General features: G+C 59.8%; 8 protein-coding genes across 13 annotated transcripts; all 8 read right to left on the bottom strand.

Annotated features, from left to right (window-relative positions):
- ABB37_09532 (putative mitochondrial cytoskeleton-associated protein CAP5.5) lies at nt 1-2,649 on the bottom strand (the record flags this gene model as incomplete). The annotated part of the gene is made up of 1 exon (XM_015809061.1): nt 1-2,649. Exon 1 carries the CDS (start codon nt 2,335-2,337, stop codon nt 1-3), a length of 2,337 nt encoding a protein of 778 aa, XP_015652381.1. The 5' UTR covers nt 2,338-2,649.
- A 498-nt stretch (nt 2,650-3,147) lies between these two features.
- ABB37_09531 (putative calpain-like cysteine peptidase putativecysteine peptidase Clan CA family C2) lies at nt 3,148-6,162 on the bottom strand (the record flags this gene model as incomplete). Of its 2 annotated transcripts, none has more annotated exons than XM_015809059.1 (1): nt 3,148-6,162. In XM_015809059.1, exon 1 carries the CDS (start codon nt 5,242-5,244, stop codon nt 3,148-3,150), a length of 2,097 nt encoding a protein of 698 aa, XP_015652379.1. In that variant the 5' UTR covers nt 5,245-6,162. The 2 variants fall into 2 exon arrangements, with proteins under 2 accessions (XP_015652379.1, XP_015652380.1); XM_015809060.1 differs by having other exon boundaries at nt 3,148-5,550.
- A 463-nt stretch (nt 6,163-6,625) lies between these two features.
- ABB37_09530 (putative mitochondrial hypothetical protein) lies at nt 6,626-7,429 on the bottom strand (the record flags this gene model as incomplete). The annotated part of the gene is made up of 1 exon (XM_015809058.1): nt 6,626-7,429. The coding sequence occupies exon 1, from the start codon at nt 7,328-7,330 to the stop codon at nt 6,626-6,628; it is 705 nt and encodes a 234-aa protein (XP_015652378.1). The 5' UTR covers nt 7,331-7,429.
- Nucleotides 7,430-7,771: 342 nt separating this feature from the next.
- ABB37_09529 (membrane protein) lies at nt 7,772-8,826 on the bottom strand (the record flags this gene model as incomplete). The annotated part of the gene is made up of 1 exon (XM_015809057.1): nt 7,772-8,826. The coding sequence occupies exon 1, from the start codon at nt 8,384-8,386 to the stop codon at nt 7,772-7,774; it is 615 nt and encodes a 204-aa protein (XP_015652377.1). The 5' UTR covers nt 8,387-8,826.
- Nucleotides 8,827-9,187: 361 nt separating this feature from the next.
- ABB37_09528 (hypothetical protein) lies at nt 9,188-10,447 on the bottom strand (the record flags this gene model as incomplete). 3 transcript variants are annotated; one of them, XM_015809054.1, is made up of 1 exon in its annotated part: nt 9,188-10,447. In XM_015809054.1, exon 1 carries the CDS (start codon nt 10,355-10,357, stop codon nt 9,188-9,190), a length of 1,170 nt encoding a protein of 389 aa, XP_015652374.1. In that variant the 5' UTR covers nt 10,358-10,447. The 3 variants fall into 3 exon arrangements, with proteins under 3 accessions (XP_015652374.1, XP_015652375.1, XP_015652376.1); XM_015809055.1 differs by having other exon boundaries at nt 9,188-10,438; XM_015809056.1 differs by having other exon boundaries at nt 9,188-10,427.
- Nucleotides 10,448-10,942: 495 nt separating this feature from the next.
- On the bottom strand, nt 10,943-13,696 carry ABB37_09527 (hypothetical protein; the record flags this gene model as incomplete). Of its 3 annotated transcripts, none has more annotated exons than XM_015809051.1 (1): nt 10,943-13,696. In XM_015809051.1, the coding sequence occupies exon 1, from the start codon at nt 13,460-13,462 to the stop codon at nt 10,943-10,945; it is 2,520 nt and encodes an 839-aa protein (XP_015652371.1). In that variant the 5' UTR covers nt 13,463-13,696. The 3 variants fall into 3 exon arrangements, with proteins under 3 accessions (XP_015652371.1, XP_015652372.1, XP_015652373.1); XM_015809052.1 differs by having other exon boundaries at nt 10,943-13,681; XM_015809053.1 differs by having other exon boundaries at nt 10,943-13,599.
- Nucleotides 13,697-14,842: 1,146 nt separating this feature from the next.
- ABB37_09526 (hypothetical protein) lies at nt 14,843-17,281 on the bottom strand (the record flags this gene model as incomplete). The annotated part of the gene is made up of 1 exon (XM_015809050.1): nt 14,843-17,281. The coding sequence occupies exon 1, from the start codon at nt 16,838-16,840 to the stop codon at nt 14,843-14,845; it is 1,998 nt and encodes a 665-aa protein (XP_015652370.1). The 5' UTR covers nt 16,841-17,281.
- Nucleotides 17,282-17,647: 366 nt separating this feature from the next.
- ABB37_09525 (hypothetical protein) lies at nt 17,648-20,000 on the bottom strand. Its single transcript, XM_015809049.1, has one exon. It carries the CDS (start codon nt 19,811-19,813, stop codon nt 17,930-17,932), a length of 1,884 nt encoding a protein of 627 aa, XP_015652369.1. The 5' UTR covers nt 19,814-20,000; the 3' UTR covers nt 17,648-17,929.
- Nucleotides 20,001-20,407: the final 407 nt, after the last annotated feature.

Genomic DNA, 20,407 nt, shown 5'->3' with positions numbered 1-20,407 from the left:
TTACAGCTCGGAATCTTCGTCGCTAGCGCCCGGGTTCTGCACGTGCTCAGAGCCCTGGATGTTGTCGTTCGACGCACCGCCCTCGCTGTGCACCGGCGACGGCTCGCGCTTCGCAGGCGGGCCGCGCGGCGCCACAGCCGCAGCCGCGGACACCACCGTGGACGAGACGGCGGTCTTCAGCGGTGCACCGGCGGTGTGCACCTGGTGCTGCACGTCCACCGAAGCCAGGTCGGTCGCGGCGTACGCCACGTAGTTCGTGAAGACGCTCGATTCGGCCGGGAGGTGCTTCACCTCGATGTGCACCTTGCCGTCCAGCCGGCCGTCCGCGATGATACCGATGACGTGCGGGCGGTGGTAGTCCGTCCTCACGCCCTTGCGGTGGATGCGCGGCACGACGTGGTAGCGCTCGCCGGGCTCCAGCGTGGCCCACATCGCGACATCGCGGCCCACGACAAAGTTGAACTCCTCGGACGGGTGCAGCGGGTTCCAGCTAGTATTTTGCACCACGCGCTGCTTGTCGCCGTCCTGCTTCGACAGGGTCAGCATGATCGGCGCGAGGCGGCAGGAGGGGTCGCTGCGCTCCACGCCGCGCTTGTCGGGCTGGGAGAGGGTGAGAAGGACGCGGATGGGCTCGGCGGCCGTGATGTCGAGCACCGCGCTCGGCACGGTGTCCTTGAAGCTGCCCTTCACCCGGTAGTCCGTCGCACCCTTCACCGTCAGGATGATACCGCCGCCGTCGAAGTACTTCTTGGCGTCCTCGAAGTCGATCCAGAAGCTGCCATCCTTCGCGTCGTTCATGCCGTCGCAGACGGAGCAGACGTCCGGGTTCTCCTCCCAGGCCGGCGAGCCGTAACACCACAGGCCGGTCCAGCTGCCGGTCGAGCGCCATGGATTGCGCACCTTGAAGAGGAGGGTGCGGCTCTTCTTGACGGAGACGACGCGCTCTACGAAGTACGTGTAGCCAGTGCGCAAACCCACCTCGGTGAACTTCTCGCGGAAGGCGTTGGAGTCCACCTGCGCCTCGCGGCCGAGGTAGGTCCCGGAGTCGTGGCTCGGCGTGCTCAGCACCACCGTCGCGCCGTTGTTGCGCGTCACCTCGGCGAGCATCCCCACGAGGGTGTCCGCCTTGCCGGCGTCGACGGCCGCCGCGGCCCAGTCGCTGTCGAAGCGGAAGACCGGCGAGCCGGTGAAGTCGGCCAGCGCCTGCAGCGCGTCGCCGCCGGTGATGGTGGCGTACGAGCCGTGCACCTTCGCGTAGGCCTTCTCCAGCAGCGAGGTCCACACCTCGCGTGGCTCGTCGACGCTGTGCGCAAAGACGGGCATCTTGTTCACGGTGGGCAGGTAGTCGTCCACGATGACGGACTCCCACCAGCCGTTCTTGTTGAGACTGACGCGGTACGCACCGACGTCCTTCTCGGCGGGCGTGACCTGCGCGAACAAGTTCTGCACCGCCGTCGGCTCCTCGGCCAGAGCGGCCAGCGCGCACGTCAGCCACGAGTCGCCGAGGTTGCCGCCGTCGACGGAGTGACTGACGACTGGCCCGGCAATGGCCTCGACGGACGCCTGCTTGTCCTCCGGCAGGTATTGCGTGGGCCGCATGAAAGCCATCTCCGGTAGGCTCCGCACGTCGTGCTCAGGGCGTGCGAGCGACTCGGCGTGCGGAGGGAAGTGCAGGTCGACGTAGGGGGTGCGCGTTTCCACGCAGCGGCGCAGCACCTTCTCCTCGTCGTCGCTCTCCGCGCCGACCAGTTCCCGCACGGCCGACGTCTCCTCCTCGGCCGTGTGGTTCGCCTCGGCTGCGATCTCGTGGCGGTACTCGTCGCTGAGGGGTTTGATGGTGATGCCGCTCTTGTAGCCGTTCGGCGTGCCAGAGATGTAGTGCAGCGTCTCAAGGGGGTGCACGACAGCGTGGGCGCAGACCCACCCGTCCTCCGTCTCCTCCAGTGTCGTCCGCTCGCCGGCGGAGATCTTCGAGCCCGGACCGAAGCGGAAGTCCGCCTGCGCCTCGTAGTCGAGGGAGTCGTTGTAGACGTACCACGAGTCGCCCTTAATGACGCGGAAGACGAGGCCGTTCTCGAAGTACTCCTTCACCTCTCCGCCCTCGACCGTGCAGGCGTTGTAGCGGAAGGGGTACTCCTCCTGGTGCTCGCGGATCGCACGGATGCGCTCCGCGGCTGGGTCAGCCGGCTTCTCTGGCGCGGCAGCCTCGGGGGGCGGGGCGGCGGCCTCACGCTTCTCGTTCTCCCGTGGCGCCTGCTTCGCGGGCTTCGGCTCCGCCGCCTTATTCGCCGTCCCCTTCGGCTTCTTCGTGTTATCCTTGGACTGGCAGCACCCCATTTTCGGAGTTGCAGAAGGAGAGAAGAGAAGGGAAGAAAAACAAGAAAGTCTGAGAAGAAGACAGCGTATAAATGTTGACGAAAACGGATCGGGCAATCGGTTCCGTGAGATGCGGCAGCGCAAGCAACAGAACCTGGTACAGTAAAACAGAAGGGTAGTGGTACTTTAGAGGAAAAAAAATAGAAGATGGAGAGTACAGTAGGGGTATAGAGAAATATAGGTGTTGATGACTACGCCTGTGTGTATGTGTGTGTGTCGTTGCGCTAGTGTGTTTCCGAAGAGCACAGGACTGATGGATGAAAACAAAAATCTTTCATTTCAGCAAGCGGAGCAGTGATTATAATATTATACAAGTGTTAGTCGAGTAAATAGAGAAGAAAACAAATGGAGATAGAAAGAGAGGGCATAATAACGAGGAGAACGGTGACGGAAGGGAGGAAACACGCTTGTCGAGTCGGGAGGCGCCGTGCCTTTGTTTATTCCTCTCAGTTCCCTCAATGGTATCACGTATTTCTACCATACGAAATGAAGCGGGGCGAACGCTGCGTAAAGCTCCCAGGAAAAGCGTAGGAGGATACTCCTTCAACCACCGGGTGCAGTGAACGCGATCACTTTGGCCTTCATTGTGTCCGTGCAGTGCACAATTTACCAGAGAGTAAAAAAAAGATATTCTTCCTGCAGTTATAAGAAAGCAGGGAATGGGTAGAGAGTCTACCTTCCGCCAGGTGGGTAAACGTACGCCGGTATATACGTGGGTGTTGCGAGCCCCTCACGGCGGCAGATCATGATTTACGCCTCAAACTAAGATTTCTAGAAAGGAAAGGGGAACTCCTCCTTGACGTTGGTGGCCCCGAAGGCCGTCACGCCCTCCTTCAGCCGAGGCGCCCCGCCACGCTTCTTGTACTGAAACCGCGTCGGCAGCAACTCCTCCCCCTCCATCTTGAAGGACGACACCTGCTGAAAGGCGGGGCACGAGTCGGGGAGGTGCACAAAGGACACACGTAGCCCTTTCTCGGAGGACTTGTTCGGTGTCAACATGCCGAACGTGTAGTCCTTCGGTCCGCCCTTGTTGGCCACCATGATACGCGGGATCACGTAGAAAGGACTCCGCGCTGGATCGAGCTCGATCTCCAGTCCCACGTCCCGTGCGACAGTGTACTCGTACTTTTCTGGCGGGTTGATCTCCGGGTTCTGGGTGCTGAGGGAGATGACCTGCTGCATGTCGGTTACCGCGTTGAACCCGGTGACGGAGATGAGAAGCCCTTTGTACAGCTGCTCCGGGTCGCCGTCCTTCAGCATGCGCCGGTCCTTTTGCGAGAGGGTAAAGAAGATCTTCTGCTTCTTCTTCAACTCAATCTTCAGCGCGATAGAAGGGAGGATGCCGATGAACTTGCCCTGGAAGTTGTACTGGAACCACTTCTTCTTCACCATGCACACGCCACCGCCCTCGAAGTACAGCACGGCGTCCTTCCACTCCATCCAGAACGTCCCGTCGCTCTCCTTACTCGGCTTGCAGGAGCGCCGCACCAACGAGTGCTTCTTCCACTTGTCGCTGTTCTTCCCCCACGCGCCCGTCCACTCGTCGCCGGTGCCCCACGGATTGCGGATCTTCAGCAGTTTCACACGCGGCATCAGAAACTGACGCACCTTCAGCACCGAGTACGCGTGGCCCGTGCGGAGGCCGGCGGCGGTGTAGCGCGACTCCAGGTCCTCGGAGTTCGCCTTCGCCCCGGCCGCGTTGTACGCACTCGTGTCCGTGCCAGGGGTGCTGATCGAGATCAAGTAGCCCCTCTGACGGTGCCGCAGCAGCACCTTGAAGAAGGCCGAGGCTTTGTCCTCGTCGAACGCGGCCTCCTTCCAGGTGTCGTTGAAGGAGTACACCGGAAAGCCGGTCAAGTCCTTCAGGGCGTGCAGCGGGTTGCCACCGATGATGGAGGCAAAGGAGCCGTGCACCTTCGCGTACGCCTTCTCCAGCAGCGACACCCACAGCTCGTAGGGGTCGCCGGCGGAGCGGCCAAAGTACACGGCGCAGTTGTAGCTGGGCAGGTAGCTGTCCACGATAACGTTGTGGTACCACCCGTTCTTGTTGATGTACACGCGGTACCCGCCCGCCTTTTGCTCCTTCTTCCGCTTCGACTTCGACACCGGGTGGCGGAACAGGTCCTTGATCATCGTCGTGCTGTCCGCCACGACCGCGATGGAGCACATAAACCAGCAGTCGCCCAGCATGCCTTGGCCAATGTCGTTCGGGTCGACGCCCGCGCGGAACAGCTTGATCTCCTTGTGGGCCATTTCAGGAATGCAGTCCTGCGGCCGCCGCCACGTAACCGCCTCCAGGTTCGCCACCTTCTTTGTATCGGACGGCCGCTGCAGCGACGCCTCGGCGGGGGGAAAAGTCATGTCCACGTACGGTATCCTGCTCTTGCGGCACTTGTACAGCAGCTCCTCGTCGCTGTGCGTGACGCCCGCCACTACCGCCACCTTCCGCGTCTCACCCGCGCACTTCTGCCGTGCTTCGCGGTTCACCTTCTCGATGTACCCCGGGGCGAGTCCGCGGGAGCTGTTGACGGCCGAGTAGGCAATCCCCTCCTTCTTGTCGAGCTTGACGAAGGGGATCGTCTCGAGGGGGTACACGATCACGGTGCATTGCGTGCTGCCTGCTCCTGTGCGCTTCATCTCCGTCCGGCCATGCTTGACGTTGTGCACCGCGGTACCCCGCTCGAAGGTGAAGTTGATGTGCATCTCCATCTCGAGGGTGTCGTTATAGAGGAACCACTTCTTCTTGCCCACCTCCACGCGGAAGCAACGGCCATCGTCGAAGAGGGCGTAGCTGTCGCCCTTCACCGCCGGCCCGCCGTACTTGAACTTCGTCACCTTCTTCTGATTCCTGTCGGCCTTTTTGCCCATCGTGACAAGCGGACTGCACACGTGTGCGGCGTCGATTGACCGGGTAGTATTCGCTGTTGAGGTGGGTGGATTGGGAGAGGGGGAGAGGGGGAGAGAGTAGGAAATAATTATGCAGAGAAGCGACTCAATATATATCAAAAGAAAGCAGCAAAAGCAAGCAAAATGAGAGGAGTGCAAACACGCGGGTATACTGCAAAGAGGAGAGAACGAAAAGATGGGGGATAAGAAAAAAAGAAACTCTAGCCCCTCAGTCGAGTCGAGAACGGGCGCGTGCCAACCGCGGCTGCGTTCGAGACGGGTGTCGCTGTAAATAAAAAGATTTGTATGTTAGAAAAGGGGTGGAATAAAAAGCACAGCGACAAGTTGACGCACTACTACGAGGTACCGACCAATCGACACCAATTCGAGAGCACGAACTCGTCTTCTCGCTCTGCTACTAATACAGAGAAGGACAATGAAACTAAAAATGAAAGAGCAGAAAGGAATTTGCAGTGTATAACGTGAAGTGGGCGGGCAGATGCAGCGAGCTCGGCTGTTGTGTTTCCGGTTTACTAGGTGCAATGCACAGTCGTGCTACCACGCAGAAGACGAAAGAAAGATGCTGTGGCTTGCTGACCTTGTGAAGCAGCACCTCGTGGTGACGTAACGCACTTAGCTCATTGAGGAATAAGATGTGAATTAAGAAAAAAGAAAAGGCTTGTGTGTGCGGAAGAGTCCTACTCAGACAGGTGTACCGTAGACTGAGCAAAGGCCTCTAAACCGCAGACGTGTCGCTCCGTATCGTGCTTCACACGGAATAGAAAGCGTCTCTAAAGCAAGTAGAGGTGCTCTTGCGGAGTACGTATTACTCCTACTTTGCTTTACAGGTGTTTACGATGTACCGAATCCTCACGTGCGGTGGAAATCGTCGAAGTTTCTCAAGTTCACACGCACACAGGTTAAAGAAGCGAGGGAGAGAGAGAGGGGGTGGTAGAGAACGGGAAGTTGGCTCAGCCTTGGAATGACGCGGCTGCATAAGCACAAAATATATTGCGTCCTTTCTTTATTTACATACAGAAGAGCACACAAATAGTTGAACACTGCGAGACCGCTTCGAAAGGAGGGAGGAGGGAGAAATTAGCTCCTCTAATGAGGCTTCGAGCTAACAGCTGTTAGTGCAGACGAGGTTGGCAACAAACGCCTGAGTTGGGGCTTCATGTTGTACACATTTTGAATTTAAAAGTGTTTCGTTATAGCAGCAGCAGCAGTGATAACGTTCCATAAGGTATTTGTTCCATTGCAAGATCTCCAGCTCACGCATAATCTCTCTCTCCCTCTCTCTCTCTATATATATATATATGGGTATGTGAATGATGCATTCCTCCCTTTCTCTTTCTTTCTCTTACCGCAGCTGCAATCCGTTCCGCCACGTCAGGTACGCCGGCGCGATCACAGTGGGATCACACGGCACCGGCGTCACCTGCACCACGCCAGACGCACCCACCCACACACTCACCAACGGAAAGGCGGCGTAGGGCAGCGCCAGCCGCGTCGCCGATTCCGGCAGCGCGTTCGTGACGAGAACGTATGAGAACGGCCTCCGATTCCGCGTTATCCAATCGTGGATGTTTTCCAAGTAAGAGAGACACGCCGCGGCGGCGGTGGAGGTGAGCACGTCGGCATGCTGGCCACTCCTACCGAGCCGAGCTGACGGTGTCTCCACCTCGAACCCGTCATCGTCGATCAGCAGCAGCGGCGGCACCGCATGGAGAGTGCGCAGCTCCATCAACTCCCGCAGCGCCGCACTCCAGCTCTCGACGTACACGAACTCGATTCGGCCCAACTCGGACGGCGAGAGGGCGCCGAGGGGGGTGAAGGGCACCGGTACTTTGGCGTAAAACGCGGACTCCTGGCAGAGCACCACGACCTGTCCGCGTTCCCCTTCGCGCTGAACGGTGTTGATGGCTGCCTGAAACGCCAGGGACGTCTTCCCGGACGCGCGTGCGCCGTGGAGAAGAAAGCCATGACCTCGCAGCGGCTGGGAAGGGCGACGGCCTTCCTCGAAGAACACGGCGGCGTCCAACATCTCCTGGCGGGTCACCGCCATGACTCTTTCTCGCGCCTCTCTTCCCTTTGTCACCTCAGCGAGACCGCCTTAGAAACACGCGGTGCGGAGCGTCCGCTTTTTGGGGCAGTGGAAAAGACTGTTGTGAGGGCACAACCACCACAGAAGAGAAAAGAAATGCAATGCAAAGACAAGGACCGACAATGCGTGGAGGTGAAGAAGGGTGGTTGATGAAGTGGAGTTCCATTGGGGTATCCACGAGGCCGTGGAGGTGCAAACTAGCGGACTCGCTTCTCGGCTCAGAGCAAGCTGCTGACGCAGTCCTCCTCTCGAGATTTGGGCGTTTGGACTTCCACGCTGCAGGTCGAGTGCCGCTTCAAGCCCTGAAAAGGAAGACCGTAAACCGCTATTAGCGTTCAGATGAAATCGCCGCCAACCACTTCCCACGTAACTATATGTAAATTGGACGCGCTTCTTCAACAACTAGGAGGACGCCCCGCGTGTGAGCGCCTGAAACGCCTCCCACCCCTTCGCAGGCTCCAGCACCAACACCCCCTGCGGCGGGTGCTGCAAGTACGCCTCCGTCAGCAGCGGGTCGCGCACCGTCACGCCGGTCGACGGGTCTGACGTGAGCTGCACCGGCTCCCCCGCAACGAGAGGGCGGCCGCGGCGCTGCATCAGCTCCCACATGGCGTGAAACGCGTAGAACACCACCTCCGAAGACGCCACGTCTGTTGCGAAGGTGGCGAGGTTCGGCAACCCCAGCAGCTCCGCGCCGTGCGTGCGGAAGCCGTACCGCAGCTCACCCTTTGCCCCCTCCGTCTGGTACGGCTGAAAGCCGGCGTAGAGCGTGGTGACGGGAAGGGCGCGGAAGAAATCCAACGGGCGCCCCGCACAATCGCAGTTTTCTTCGATGAACGAGCGCGAGAAGAGCGAGGCGGAGGCGGCGGTGCAGGCGTGCACGTTCAACACCCCACAGCCGCCGCCTGCCTCGCACAGCGCTGCGGCCACCGCAGACACTGCCACGTACTTCTCTAGCGGCAAAGCGGCGTCGGTGCCGTGGTAGGAGAGATAGGCCGCACTCTGCGCCGCTTGCATGCGCACCTTCACCGCCTCCGGCTAGAGGGAGTAGGTGATGCACTGCTCCGCCACACTCGGGGGCAGGGGGCACCGGTTTCGCACAACGAAATCCACCCGGTGCTCCACAAGAGGGGCGTGGGAGTCCGGGGAGCCGGCAGCGGACCACGCGACGATGCCGCTGAGGCCGGCGTTGTCGGCGTCCGGGGCGGTGCGCAGCGTTGCCGTTTGCAAGGACGGGTCGAAGCGATGCAGCTGTTCTGTGATGGCGGGCACCGCGAGACCCGCAGGGGCGGGGTCGGGGAAAAGAACCTGCAGTCCAATGACGGGGACGCGTGACCGCAGCTCGGCCGCCTGCTGCAGCGCCGCAACGGACCGACGTAGCATGTGTCAATTGGCGGCAGATGACACTCGGTGTCCCTTCTGTTTTGAGGGGGAGGACAGCTACGAGGATCCGACCTGAGAAACGCGAGCAGGAGGATTGAATGCGCCGTAGGAAAGCGAAGGTTAAAGAGAAAGGTCGAGAGGCTCCAAAAAGTGAGCGGATCCTCAAGGCCTGCATAAGGCGGCAATGGCGGCAAAGACGAGGCGGAACAAAACGCAACGAGCAGGGAGGCAGGCGATATACGTCTACGTCGAAGAGTACGAAATAGAAGCTCTGATCCATCAGGAGAAAAAACACGGTTGCTGGGAACCGCCAACAGCTGCCTCAGTGAGTGGATATTACGACTATTAATTTTCATTATTATTCTCTGTAGATCTGTACAAACAAAAAGCCCCTAGGCCTGCCAAAGTGATGCCACGCCACGACACGCGCCGACGCTACCCACTCTTCGTGCGAGTCACAGAGCCGCCCCGCTTCCTCCACTCCTTCTCAAACTTCTCCGCATCGCTTTGGCGCCCACCCGCCGCAGCCTCCGCCTTCGTCTCTCTCTCCAACACCGCGTCGTCACTGTCCGCCCCAAACGCGACCTGATAATCCGTGTAAAGGTCCGCGAAGAACTGCGTCACACCCGCGCAGCGAGGCACGACGGTGATGAGCAGACACACGACACAGATGCCGCCCAGAACGTACTGCAGGGCGTAGACGAACTCTATACGCTCCTGCAGGTTGCCCAGCACTCGCAGCCCATCCTCGTATTCAGGAAAGGGGGTGGCGGGGACGGCCTTTTCCAGGAAGCTGCAGAGCGGTTCCCAGCCGTCTCCGTAGCGGTACACAAGCAGCTGGCCAGGTGGGACAGACATCTTCACGCTCTCCTCGTACAGCTGCAGAGCTACCGCACGGGGGTGCTGCAGTCCGCCATTGACGTTACTTTTCTCCGCCGTGTTCTCCTTGCCTTTCGCAGAAGCGATGGAGTCAGACTCTGTTGTGGTAGTGGATGACAATGTGCCCTGCATGACTGCGGCCTCTGCCGCAAAGGTCCGCCGCAGATCCCCCGATGAGGCCGTCATGTGCGAGTGGCTCGCCTCAGTGGACGCAGCCACTCTCGACGCGCCTTTCTTTTCCGCTGTGGCCGACGAGAGGGACGAAGAGGCGGCGTAGGAGGGGTCACCGCCCACCACCATCTTCGCCAGCATATTCTGAAACGCCTTCGAAATTCGGTTATTTGACGCCCGCCTCGTCGCGTTCTGCAGTCGGCGCATGTAGGTCTCGTACTTCTCCGCCCACCGGTCCTTGTCGACCTCCTCGACGAGAATCACCTTGGTGTACTGCGGTGCCTGGCGCAGCAGCGTGGTGTACAGCATCGCACCCGGTGGGCCGACCACGCAGTCGTAGTCCGCCAGCAGATTCGGCGGGACAGACTGCGTGGTGCCGTCGAGCAGCTTCGACCACTCGATCGGGTGCGTGCTGGCGTGGCCCTGTTGGAAGGAGGAGCGGAGACTGTAGGGGGTGTACCCGAGCTGCCGGAGAGCGCGCGTGAGGGCGCCGCCGTCCGGCAGCATCGTCAGGCACAGCACCCGCAGCTGTGCAAGAGAGGTGCGCCGAAGCATGGCGAAGTAGAATTGGTCAAAAGAACACGGCGGAATGCCTAGAAGGAAAGACAAACACCTGCGTTGCCCTACAAAACGTCTGCGAATACTCGACCGGCAACAGAGCCGGAAAAGGTGGGAAAGACACAAAGAAAGAAGAAGAAAGGGGTTGCGATACACAGGAGCACCATAAAGATGCTCGCAGTGGCAGCCCATCCACCAAAGCGGAGGGAGAGTTCGCCGCACGTAAGCACCGTTCACGCACCCCTGCGACGATCACCGTTTCACACGCACTTGCTTTTTATCAGCAGTAGTGATAACATTAAGAGCGAGTCAACTGCACACACTTGCCGATGAATTCGCTCTCGCTACAACGCAACACGCATCCATTATCTTGTCATTTTTAAAACCTCCATTACATGTGAAGCGTGAAAAAGAGAAGAAACAGTTTTGTTCTTCTGCGGTTGAACCTACCCCACGAAAAATAAGGAGAGGACAGAAGTTTACATTGTTCATGCACATTCAACTGGATGCCGACATCAGCAGCAGGACTGTCTTGCAGTGATCTTCTACACGCTCTTCCTCCGATGCCTCAGGCTAACAACATCACTGCACCTGCCTCAGCGCCTTGTAGCGGTCCTGCGACCAGAGCGATTGGAGGTACGGCATGGCGGGACGGAATAATCCGCCAAACGAGCTGGCCGGTACGCACAGCATCCGGGTGCGGCACTCACACACGTACGCCGCCGCCAACGCGCCGCCCTCCATCGCCTCCTGCCCGCCCACGATGTCGCCGCGACGAAAGGTAGCGACGGCTTCGTCCTGGCCATCGCCGGTGTCGCGCTGCCCGTTCCTTGTTGCCGGAATGCGTTCTGCTCCGCCACGGTAGGCGTTCACCCGTCCATCCAGGAGCAGGGCTACGTAGACGCACGGTGCCCCTTGCATCCCAATCGGGTCACCCCCGACCACCTCCTGCTCCGTCGTGCAGTGAAACAGAAAACGCCAGTAATTCTCGGGGAAGTACTCCGCGCAGGGCAGGCTGCAGAAGACACCGCAAAACTGACGGATGCCCGCGACGTAGGGCCGGCGCAGGAACTCTCGGAAGGCCTTCGCGCTGAGCTCGTACACCTCACAACCCGCATCGCCCGTGACGACGACGCGGGTGTGCAGCGGAGCGGCGGTGAAGCAGTGAAGGGGCGGCAGCAGTCCTTCCTCGCCGAGGCTGTTGCCGCGTACGGCGGTGAAGATGCAGGCGCCGCTGTCGGCGTCCAGCACACTGATGGCCCCCGAGGCGACGACGTAGAGGTGATCCGCCTTGGCTGGCGAATGTGCGACGAGCTTCGGAGAATGCGATGCTCCAGTAGTGTCTCCGTGCGGCTCGTAGGCGACCTCGAAGAGGACGGCGCCGCGCGGGTAGGAGCGCTTGGCGGTGAAGGCCGCCATCGACAACCCGCGCTCGCGCCCATCCGCGTGGCAGTACGTGGGGCGGGTGAAAAAGTTACTCAGCAAGAAGTTCGTCACATCCGCGCCTTTCACCGTGACGTCGTCCATCACCGGCTCCTGCGCCAGCTGCCGCCCATTTGGAAAGGCCGCCGACCCGATGAATTTGGCCGGCCCTGCAGCTGGCTTCTTCCTCTCGTAGCTTCCGTCTTCTGCTTCCTCTGCCGTGTCCTCGATGTCGGTGTCGTCGGAGAGACGGGCGAGCAGGCTCTGCTCCACCAGCGCACGCACCGACTCTCTAACCTGCTCCTCACGGCGATCCTTTTCACGCACATTGCGGCTGTTGTGCTGCAGCGCCGCGAGGTCCGCCGGGGAAAGGAGGTCCATCAAAGCTTGAAGGGAGAGGCGCACCGCCTCGATCGGCTGCTGCGTGGTGTAGGTGTAGGTAGCAGCGGCAGCACAGGGGTGCGCAGACGAGGACGCGGCACAGCCGGCGAGCCACTCTTCATCGCCAACGCAGTCGCTCACGCTTAAGATAGCCGCCTGGATGCGCGCCTGCCCACCATGGCCGTTCGCCCGCTCGTGCTCCACCGCAACGGTGCCGGACATCAACACCAACAAATCTTTAGGGGCCTCGCCGGCGCAGAGCAGCGGCACCGCCGCACCCCGCGTGACGACCTCTGCCTTCTCAGCCAGGTCGAAGAGCTGCACCGGCGTGAGGTGTTGCAGCAGTGGGCACTGCGAGAGCGCACGCAGAATGCGACGCAGCTGCTCATCGTAGTGCAGGCGTAGGAGCTGCTGATAGCGCACCCGACTTAAGCGCCAGGTGACCGTGTTAGAGGTGCTGGCACTCGCATCAGCGTTGCCATCCTCCGATGCACTTGCCGCGTGTACGGAGGAGTCGTTGTAGCGAGAAGATAACGGGTAGAGGAGTCCCTCACTGCCGAAGGCCTCACCGACGTTCCATTGCGTTCTGTCGCCGACGCGATCACGGGGAGCATCGTTATTGCCGCTCTCATGCATGGCTTCCGTTGCGGGACATGAGCCTTGTAAAGGGCGAGAAAGATTGTCGGCGTTCAAGCTTGACGTTTCGTCTGCCTTCGTTTGTGTCAGCCCCGCCACCGCTCTACCCTGCACAACAACATGAAAGGCGGTGACCTCCAGCGGAAACGCTATGACTTCTCCCGGCGCCGTCTCCTGGCGCTCAAAGGCATGTAGCATCTCTTCCATCAACTCCGCATCGTCGCGGCAGTCGGTAAAGAGAGAGTGGGTGAGCAGAACGTGTCGCACCGTGTCCAGCTCGCTCTGCCGTGCATCTGGTGTATCGCTATGTGGATCCTTCGCACTGCCCCACCACTTCACATCTTTCAAGTAGCAAGAGAGAGCTTCGCCGCAGACGGCCCCACGACGACGCGGCAGGAAAACGCGTGTGTCGGAGGCCCCGTGGCGTCCAGCAGTCGCGTTGTCATTCCCACTGCTGTCCGTATCAGCAGATTTGATAGCCGCGGGTGCATCGATGTCGCTGCCGTCGTTTGGCACGGAGGACAGTAGAGGCGGTTCGACGCTGAACGGATTTCGAAAGCGAGGGCTCACGTTGAATCTGCCAGCGAGTCGGTCAGCGGGGGACCTCTCCGCCACCGGGGACCTTTCCGCCGCCGGAGACGGCTTACAACAGCACATCCCCATTTACACAGCGTGGGCTAACAGAGAGCGGTAGTCGGTAGTGCGGTTGTCGTTCCTATCTGATGCAGGTAGCGTGTCAAGCTCACGCGAGTAGACGCCATGAATGTGTATGTGTGGTTGTACAACGCGCCGTTGACGCTGTGAATCAACGTCGAGGGCACCGGAGAGTCAAGGGCACCACTAGAAGGACTGGGAAGAAAGAAGATAAACCTTTTTGGCGCTGAAGGGTCGCCCGCTGCCCACCGGAATGGGGAGGCCGCGCAGGCGTAACGGCCCCAAACGCGTCCCACGCACGAGGAGTTCCGGCATATTGTTGTTATCCGGGAGAGGAGGTCGTAGAAACAGAAAGAGTGCAGCTGTGGAAGCGACACAATGGGACAGTGCGTCGACGTGGTGGTGGTACGAAGGCGATTTGCGTTGGTGTGCTTTACCGCTCCCAACCTGCTGAGAAAGGCAAGTCACCATCTCTATGTATTCATCAACGACGCGAGGCCATTCATCAGCGGTAACATATTCTTTTTAGGTGGTCCGCTGTTTCGGGTACTGCAGCACCAGCACCGATTCACATTATTCGTACTACTGTTTTGGCTGAGGAGCTCTACACAACTGGAAAAAAAACGGCGCTTGAGGAAATCAGAAAATAAGAGAAAAAGAGAGAGCGAAAGACATACATGTAAGGGGGGAAACGAAATCAAGCACAAGTCAAAGGGGGACGGGAGGTGTACAGCAAACACGGTGCTGTGTGTAAACCCCCACCGGAAGAGACACCACACGTGTGCCCATATCAGCGCCAAACAAACACATACACACGCCCATGAACGCAACGAGAAAATCAAACAAGAAAATAACATAAAGAGAGAGACCACAAAGAAATGGGAAATGGAAGCACATGAAAGGAAAAGGCGCCGCATCGCACTCTCCGCCATTAAAGCAAGAGAGAGAGAGAGAGAAAAAAAATAGCCAAGTGTAGACACAGAAAGGTGGAGGGTGCATGCGCCGACCCATTTGGAGCACAATAGGAAATATCTCTTAAAAAGAAACAAAAAGAAAGCAAGCATAGCAACGTTGTTGGAAGCGTTCCACCAACAACACGAAGCAAACGAAAATAAATATGGTGCGTGAGAAAAGAAGTGCATACATCGGTGATAAAATGACTTTTCGTTTATTCGCTCGTCTTCCAACGAACAAGGAAAACCAAGAGAGGAAGAAAGGGGAAAATACTGCTGCACATGGTCTTGAAAACGAAGCCTTTCCGAGCACCGCACCGAGTGCATGAGCTCAAGAGGGCCGCAGTGTCTGCCAAAAACACAAGAGCGAAAGCAAGAGGGACGGGAAAAGACGCGTCCGCCAACGCACACGCCGTCGCTGCAGTGCTGGCGAAAGCTACTTTGCGAGCCGCTTCATCGTTTCATGGGGCGGTGGTTGCTTCGATTGCTTCTCAAAGAACTCCACCGTGTTCTTCATCGGCGGTGTCGCAGCCGTGTTCACCGGATTGTGATCGCCACCGCTGCCGCTGCCATTCCCGTCTGCTGAGGGTCGTCGCGACGTGGACGAGTTTCGCGGAGCACGGGCCCCCACAGAGCCAGATGCGACGGTGCTGGCCATCGAGGGCGCCGACTCCGTCGTGCACCGTCTGCTGCTCACCGCGCTGCCCCGCGCACCCTTCTTCTTCGTCCCCTCCTCCGCTTCGAGGGAGACGACGTAGCCTCGCAGCTGCCGCTCCACCGCCATCACCACGCCACGCTTCAGCTGCTCCTCCTCCATCAACTCGCTCAGCGCCGCCTCGGTGGCTGCGCTGTGCCGCGTCTTGGAGAAGTCGAGGAGCGAGCGGGCCGAGGAGACGACCACCGGGGCCAGGACCGTCGGCAACGCCGTAGTGTCGTTCCCCCAGTTGTCGTCGTCGTCGTTGGCAGCGCCGTTGCCGAGCGCTTTCGAGTCTAGTGACATGCACAGCGACACACGCGGGTGCGCACCGCCGCCCGCACTTCGTCGGCGAGGGCTTATTTGCCTACCGCCTTCGCCGTCTTGCCGAGTTCCGCTGCCGTCCAGCTTCCCTGAGCCACCGCCACCAGCGGCCCCGCTATCGAGGCTCATGTTGCTGTTGTTCAAGCGGCCCTGGGGAGGGCCTCCGCTAAAGCGGCGGGTCCTCGCGGCGCTGCTCACGCGACATTGCGAGACAACGCTGTTGCCGCTGCCGCTCTCCTTCGCGAGTTCCGCCGTGAGCTCGGCGGGTGCCGGCATGACGCCGCGCATGGACTTGCTGATGGAGATGTCATTCACGTTGGGTCTGGTGCCGACCGACTTGAACATCGCCTGCTCCCCGACGTACATCGGCTCCAGCTTCGTGTCCGACTCGTCCTCCACCGCGTCGACGTCCTGCATGTTGCTGCGCGTCTGAAAAGAAATGAGTCCGAAGACGTTCTTGTCCACGCCAAGGGAGGAGAGGACGGAGCGGGTGGAGGGCAGTCCGTGCTGCCGGAGGCCCCCCGGGCCGATAAAGCTATCCATCGCCTGCGACACAAAGAGGGAGACCTCGTCGGCGTCGATGCCGCTGCGGCCGCCGCCCTGTCCCTGCCGCGACGACGCGACGGCACGGCGATAGTTTTGGGGACGCGGACGATTGTACGAAATCGGGTTGTCGTCGTCCGGCCCACCGGTGGTGCCGTGGAAGTCGCCGCGGGAGGAGGTGGCCTGCCGGCTGTACGCCCGCACGAGGGTGTCAACTAACGTGTCGATGCGATCGCCGGTGGTCTGGCGGCTGCCGTTGGCGGTGAGGCCCTTGACGAGCGGCCCCTTTGCCCCGGGGAGCGGCAGGTTCGGGGAGCCGCTGCGCTGTGCCTTGGAGGTGTCGCCCTTGTCCGCGCCGCTATTACCGGCACCTTCCCCTTTCCCTTTTGAGGCCACCGACGTACCGCCACTGTCCCCTCCACCTCCCGCTGCGCTGGTGCTGCTACCGCTCGTCCGATCGCCGTACATCACCGTCAAGAAGTCCGCCATGCTCTGCCGAAACGCGGCGTCGTCCTTGTTCGGGGCCGACGGCCGCGGCTTCGATGTGTTGTCGAGGGCGTCTGCGCTGAACTGCACCGATGAGCGGCGCGGCACCCCTCCGTTGGCGCGGCTGTGCATTGAGTCTTTGCTGTCCAACGTCGGCTGCAATTCTCCAGTGACGCCGAGGCTGGCCGTTGATCCCCCGCCGACGGCGGAGTGCCACCCCTGCGCACGCCGACTCCCTTTTGCCGTGGCATTCGTTGGGGTGCCGCTGTGGCCCGTGGCCATCGAGGAAGGACCGGGCTTCGTGGGATGGGGTGGGCGGGCGGTTCCTTTCTTGGGAGAAAGGGACGGCACTGAGCCACCCGCCTTTGGTGCCCCGGTGACCGGCATGGGAGTTGGAGTACGACTGCTCTTATTATACTTGTATTGGAAAGGCCCGGGAGAGATGGGGTGTGTTTCCTCGACAGAAGGTCACGGCGTGTGTTGCGCGGCGCAGAAACAGGAAGGAAGAGGAGGACAACTATATACAGTTACTGATGAAGAAGCAGCGGGAGAGTGCGCGTTTGTTTCTTTCTCCTTTTTACGGAGGAGCTATATTTGATCGCTGTCAGTGTGGAGCGACCGGACCGCTGCAGTTGTAGCGGCACCGTTTTCCCGCTCTAAGCGACAGTCAAAGGATTGTGAAAAGGCACGAGAGAAGTGCGAAAAACAAAAGAACAAGCCGTACGGCTCCTACTCAAGTAAAGCCCAGTGAGGTACGCCTGCACCAACGCGTCTCTCCCACCCTCTCTGGCTCTCAACGTGCGGGGAAAAGAACACGAAAGAAGAACTACGGCGAGGGCGCCACGCAGAAGGGTGAAAAACGCCGTAGGGAAGATGCAAAAAAAGAAGGCAGCAAATAAGAAAAAAAAAAGGAGTCGGAGGCAAGTAAAATGCGGATCGTGAAGGGAGAGAGCCACCATGCAAGAAATCACACGACGCGGGTTTTGGGGTGACAAACGTAATGCGGACCGTGGAAAGACAGCTGTCCATTCCCTTGTAGCGATGATTCTGTTTTCTGGTTGTCTAGGTGCTACGCCGAGCCATCGCTTTAGACGACGCCATTTCCGAGCCCTATCCGCCTCGAAAGCAAACAAAGGCGAAGGTTCCCCCCGAAAGGAGATCACCAGAACTCATTAATTCGGTTGTAATCAACTTCAAAGATGAAAAATAAAATGCATTGCATATATATAGTTGCACGCCTCACCCGGTTCACTCCGTGGAGGAATAGGAATAAAACAATATTGTTTTTTTTCCCGTGTTAAAGCGCCCACGACAACAGTCCATCAACCAATAGAGAGAAACAGCCCCAAAGAAAAGAAACGCTCTACACGGCAGCTAAAAGCTTCAGAGCATCGTTTTGTCTGCAACGCAGCAGAAATACACGGCATATACGTAGAATAGAAAGGCAAATCATAAAATAGGAAAGGTAGATACTACTTAAGGTGGAGGCGCTGCGCTTTCGCCGTCATGCTGCGGCTTTGTTTGCCCATCTGTCGCAGCAGCAGCAGCAGCAGCAGCAGCGGCCGTCTGCTCCTCCGAGGCTGCGATCGCCGCTGCACTCTCGCGCGACGCGATCTCCCGCCTCACCTCCGCCATGGCCATCTCACTCAGCTTCTCCAGCCCCACCGCCCGCTCCTGGCGCGCCTGCGGGGTGACGCTCGTGTCGTACAGCACCAGGCGGCAGGCCTGCAGCGCGATGTGCCGCACATCGCTCTCAGTCGCCACGGCGAGGACGCGCAGGATGTCCTCCTCGGCCAAGCTTTTGTCGAAGAAGGCGCGGCGGGCGGTGTGGGCGCCGGTGGAGGCCCAGTGCCAGAGCGACGAGGCAGACATCGCCCACGACGAGTACCAGCTGTCCATCTCACGTGCCCAGGCGTTGCTGTGGAGCTGCTGCCGCGAGCTGAGGTGGTACTGCTCCGCCACGTAGGAGACGAGCACAGGGCCGAGTGGGGTTGACACGGCGTCCCGCATGGCCAGCTCCGCCGCTTGGAGCCCGGTGGGGCCGTTGTCCAGCCAGGAGACGAGGTTCTTCGCGACACGCAGGCGACGCCGCGCGTGCAGCTCCTGCTGCATCTCCGCCGAGAGCAGCACGCCGCCCTCGAAGACGAGAATGAAGTGCAGCTGCCCCACGAGCGGCTCGAGGAAGGTCGCACCCAGCATCTCTTTCATGGGGTTGCTCGTCATCTCCGGCACGGTCTGCGGGTCCACGGTTCCGTACCGGTCGTAGGCGGCGCGAGTGTCCTCGTTGCTGAGGACGCTGTAGATCTTGTTCAGGTTCTGGAACTTGAGGGTCGCGTTCGGGTCGTTCGGGTTCTTGTCCGGGTGCATCTCCAGCGCTTTGCGAGTGTAGGCCTTACGGATTTCCCCTGCCGTCGCCGTCTTCTCCACCCCGAGAAAGGCGTAGTAATCAGCCGGCTCGGCGGTGTCATCGTCGGCGGCTGGCGCCTGGGCCGCTCCCCCGCCTTGGTGGGGCTCTGCTGAAGGGGTCTCCGTGGTGCCTTCCGCCGCCGCGTGCTCTGCGGCGGAGGTGGGCGGATGCGGCGGGGCCATGGTGGGCAGCGTGCCGTCCTTCTCCGCCTGGGCGTAGGCCTTCCGGGCCTTCGTCATCACATCGTCGTCGGTTTGCGGCAGCGCCTCAAAGTCGTGCGCCAGGTTCACCCGCACCCATGTCTGCGTGTTGCTGTCCCAGTAGGATTCGCCTTTGTTCACCTCACTGACCGCGGATGGGGTGTTGCCGAGGCCTCGCACCACCTGCCGGCCACCGGAGTAGAGACCGTAGCCCGTCAGCCCCACCAAGCCGACCGCTCCAGCGCCGAGGCCCTTCGCCATGCCTTTCCACCCGCCCTCCTTCACCCCGCTGTAGGTGCCGGCCGCAACACCGGCGATGCCGAGGCCCACACCGGTCACCACGTTGCGCACCGCGTCGGACGCGCCTTGGAGAGCGTGCTTGGGGCTACGATTCGCAAAAAGACTGGTGATCTCGTCCAGCGTTGCATCGATGTGTTCATCCGGTGACTGGTCCGCCGGCTCAGGCGGCTGTTGATCGTTCGTGTTGGGCTGCGGTGACCCATTGTCTGTGGTTGCCGCCGGAGGAGACGCCGTGGCACCTGCGCCGGAGGGCTGGGCAGGCGGGGCGGATGGCGGCTGCTCCTCTCGCTTCGATGCGCCGTTGTCCATTCTGTCCTCCGCCTCTTGTTTCCTTTCCTGCTCCCTCTCCGACTCCTGAGAAATGCGACGGACGCGACGGGAGAAGAAGATGATGGCGACTGCCGCAGCAAAAATGACTCTCCAGTGTGCAACCCACCAGCTGATCAGAAACATAAACGAGGCAGCAAGAGGGCTGCGGGAACAGCAGAAGCGCACAACGAAGAAGCAACGGATTTAGAAAAGAGGGCGCTTCCTAACTAACAGTATAGGGGGCAACGAGGACGCTGCTTTGCGATCACGCAAGCAGTGCTTCGAAAGAAAGAAGAAATGAGGTCTGCTGCGTTCGGCTGAAACCGCTCCTGTCGAGATTGAAGGTGTTGAGCAAGCAAGCGAGAAATAAAATGCAGAAAGGAAGTGAAGAGCACCGCGTCATTCAACCGTGCGGTAGTGAAGGAAACCGTGCAGTGAAGCAGCTAAGACCCCATGGCGTATTGGTTAGTTAAAGATGGGATACAACTCTGCTCCTTTTCCTTCTCCCTCTTGTCTGGAAGCTGCGTGGAGCGTCAGAAGCGGTTCTTATCATTTTTTTTTTCTCTCTCGCGTGCAATCGCTTTTCGTCTTCTAACGACACCGTTGGAGGAGACTTTCGTTTTTCAATGTGTGAGGCGAAACAAAGGCGTCCACCCAACAATGCCCTTTCCACGAGCGCCGAAAGGGGTTCAACGCTGACGAGAACAGCACAGAAGGAATTCTCAATAAATTTCACTT

Source organism: Leptomonas pyrrhocoris (genome assembly GCF_001293395.1).
Source record: "Leptomonas pyrrhocoris isolate H10 chromosome Unknown, whole genome shotgun sequence".
Lineage (NCBI taxonomy): Eukaryota > Euglenozoa > Kinetoplastea > Trypanosomatida > Trypanosomatidae > Leptomonas > Leptomonas pyrrhocoris.
Note: the sequence above shows the minus strand (reverse complement) of the source record. Positions and strands in the feature narration are given on the sequence as shown.

Bases quoted from the DNA above. Each gene is read 5' to 3' on its own strand.
- ABB37_09525 (XM_015809049.1), bottom strand. From the start codon at position 19,813: ATGTTTCTGATCAGCTGGTGGGTTGCACACTGGAGAGTCATTTTTGCT.